Raw genomic sequence first — 2,684 nt, forward strand, 5'->3', positions numbered from 1 at the left:
AAAAACAAATGGAAATTTTGGGTAAAAGTAGACAGAACATCCTTAAATACTTCATGGAACTTCTCAATGAAATATAATGAAGTCGAGTCCCCTATTAAATGCTCCACTTCAATTTGAAAACTGCACTTTTTTCTTCTTCATTCAATGAAGTACGCAATGGAAAAATGTAGAGAGTATATCTATACAATTTACAAATTTCGAAACTGAAATTTGACATTTTGACATTGAAAATCCAATTCAATTCCATGGGATTCCCTCAATTGGTTGAAATGAAGGATCATTTTCTTGATATTGTAATGATGAAGAATAAACTAAAACGATAAACAGAAAAAAAGGAGTATGAAAGTACGAGTTGAATGCAGTTACGTTTCGCCAATTAGTGATTCGGTGCATCAGTTACGCCCGGCTGACAACACCCAAACGTCATGCTAAACGAACTCAGCGCCAGCGAAACACGAGCCTGATCGATATCCGACCGCTCACCCGCCGAGAATAGCATATTATCATGCCAATAACCGTATTATAATTATCAAGAAAATAGTGGTCCTCTGACACCGACAGAGAAATTGGAGTGGACCCATTGTATTCGATTGATAGCTATCCAATGTCTCCGTTAATTGTTTCAATTCATAACAATGATTGTTATTTAAGTTCACCTTTTCTGGAAGTCTGCTACCATATCGCGACGATCAGCAATCTTCGATGAGCCATCCAAACGCATGAATGTGTGCTTTCGATGGTACATGTACTCCTATTGTATCAACAAAAAGTCAAACAAAAATTATTCCTGAAATCGCGAGAATATAGTCTTATATCTATAACAATATATTTGATATTTTCGATAATCACCTCCAGTAAGTCGATCATTTTTGTCATCTGGGAGTAGATCAATACTCGATGGCCTTGCTCTTTAAGACGTTTTAATAAACTGTCCAGAACTGACAACTTGCCAGCGTCTGTCACCAGAGTTTGTTTATCTGAAAGTCAATCAATTCCAAATTAATTATAACGAAATCAATACGTGATAGATCGATGCACAGGACAATCATTATTATGGAGATGATGGAGGAATTATTAATACAATTTCCGGTTTAACATTCTATTTTGCTCATTAAATAGTCAAAAGTTTCTACACAAGTAAATTACTCCAGAGAAAGTAGAAATTCCAGCGATTTTGTGATATAATGGGGAAGACAAGTACGTTTGCATGCCCACTTTTACTGCAAATAGTTGTGATGTCTTCATTTGACCGAGTAATGATAATCAATCCATGGCAATTTCCCAACATCAGGAAGATGATGATAGAAATGGTCTCCCGTTTTACGAAAATACCCATTACCACGGTTAATACCAAATTGTCAAGTTTTCCTTTCCATAACTTTTTAAAAAACCGTTGAAATATCGATTCAAAGAAATAGTAATAGCTGAACAAGTCTTTGATAAATCTAATTTCAATTGATAATTAATAAGATTCAATTTACGACTAGAACTTATTGATGTGTATATCCACAGAAAAATTGATGAAATTTTATTACACGAACGGCGTCGAAAAATCATATACTGGGACTTTTTAAGGAGTTATTGCCGATATTTTCTGATTTTTTAAGTATTGAATTAATTTCTGGGAAATCCTGGATCAGGTGGACGTGAAAAAATACGCCGTTTTCAGTTTTTATCGATATTCAATGACTCAGAAATTTTCATAGTCGTGCGTTCATTTTTCTAAATTGTTCGATAAAGTTTGTTGAGAAGAATATTTAGTTGCCGTGACTTGAAAAAATAATACATTTTCCGAGTTTTCATATCCAAGTAACAATTAAACAACGAACTCTTGAACAATTTTCAAGAAACCCAGATATACGATAAAAATGAGTACCTGGAATAATTATATTAGACCATCCATTGATCGGAGCACACGCTGCTAGTCCACCTGGAGGTTCATATGAAAACATCGTAGCAGTTTTGAGATCTGGTACCCCAATCAGTGGTTCAATTTCAGACGACGAAATAAGCGCTGGCTCACACCCAATCCTGAGAACCCTCTGTCCAAAGGCCCCACCACACTCTTCATGTTGTCTCCAGGCACAAGCAGCAGAAGAATTACTAACATACAATTTTCTGGGACATGCCTGAACCTTTGGATTATTATCACAAAGGAAAGCGGGTACTGATGTCAATTGATTCGTCCTGATGATTGGAGGTTTTGGGTGATGTCTGTGTTCTGGTAAGAGAATTAATTTTGGCTCGTCACCGAGTGCTGGCTTGATGACCCCGTGAGAGCGAGGAAATTTAAGAGTAGAGTTGGATGAGTGCTTGCTACTCCTGAGTATTCTATGCGCCATCGTCTCGGCAATTGAGTGAATGGTGTGACTCGTATGCGTGTAAATCGCTTCACCCTGGAATATCTTCTTCGTGAAAAAGAGATGAGGATGTGTATCAAGGAGTTTATCGCATTTCTTTACAATTATCAGCGATGGTACAGGTTCATCAACGCCCCAGTCCTCCCAATACCTCTTAATCCTCATTTTCTTCTCCATGATCGTTGCATGACACAGGGCATACAAAATCCCACATATGAATATATGATTGAGCTCCATGGGCGATACTCCAATCAACCGCAAGAATGAAAAGTAATCGGTGGCAGTTTGGCCGTGTAACGAGCGATGAATGTACTCTGTAGCGAA

The 2,684-nt window shown here is 37.3% G+C and overlaps 1 protein-coding gene across 1 annotated transcript in view; it reads right to left on the bottom strand.

Annotated features, from left to right (window-relative positions):
- Ino80 (chromatin-remodeling ATPase INO80) overlaps positions 1-2,684 on the bottom strand; it is a 14,811-nt gene that overhangs the window by 8,211 nt on the left and 3,916 nt on the right. The window contains exons 5-7 of the mRNA XM_011308675.1: positions 1,877-2,684; positions 850-977; positions 657-751 (exon numbers count right to left, since the gene is read on the bottom strand). Of these exons, the coding sequence (XP_011306977.1) occupies positions 657-751; positions 850-977; positions 1,877-2,684 (1,031 nt within the window). The remainder of the gene's footprint in view (positions 1-656; positions 752-849; positions 978-1,876) is intronic.

This window comes from Fopius arisanus, unplaced genomic scaffold, assembly GCF_000806365.1.
Source record: "Fopius arisanus strain USDA-PBARC FA_bdor unplaced genomic scaffold, ASM80636v1 scaffold00061, whole genome shotgun sequence".
NCBI lineage: Eukaryota > Metazoa > Arthropoda > Insecta > Hymenoptera > Braconidae > Fopius > Fopius arisanus.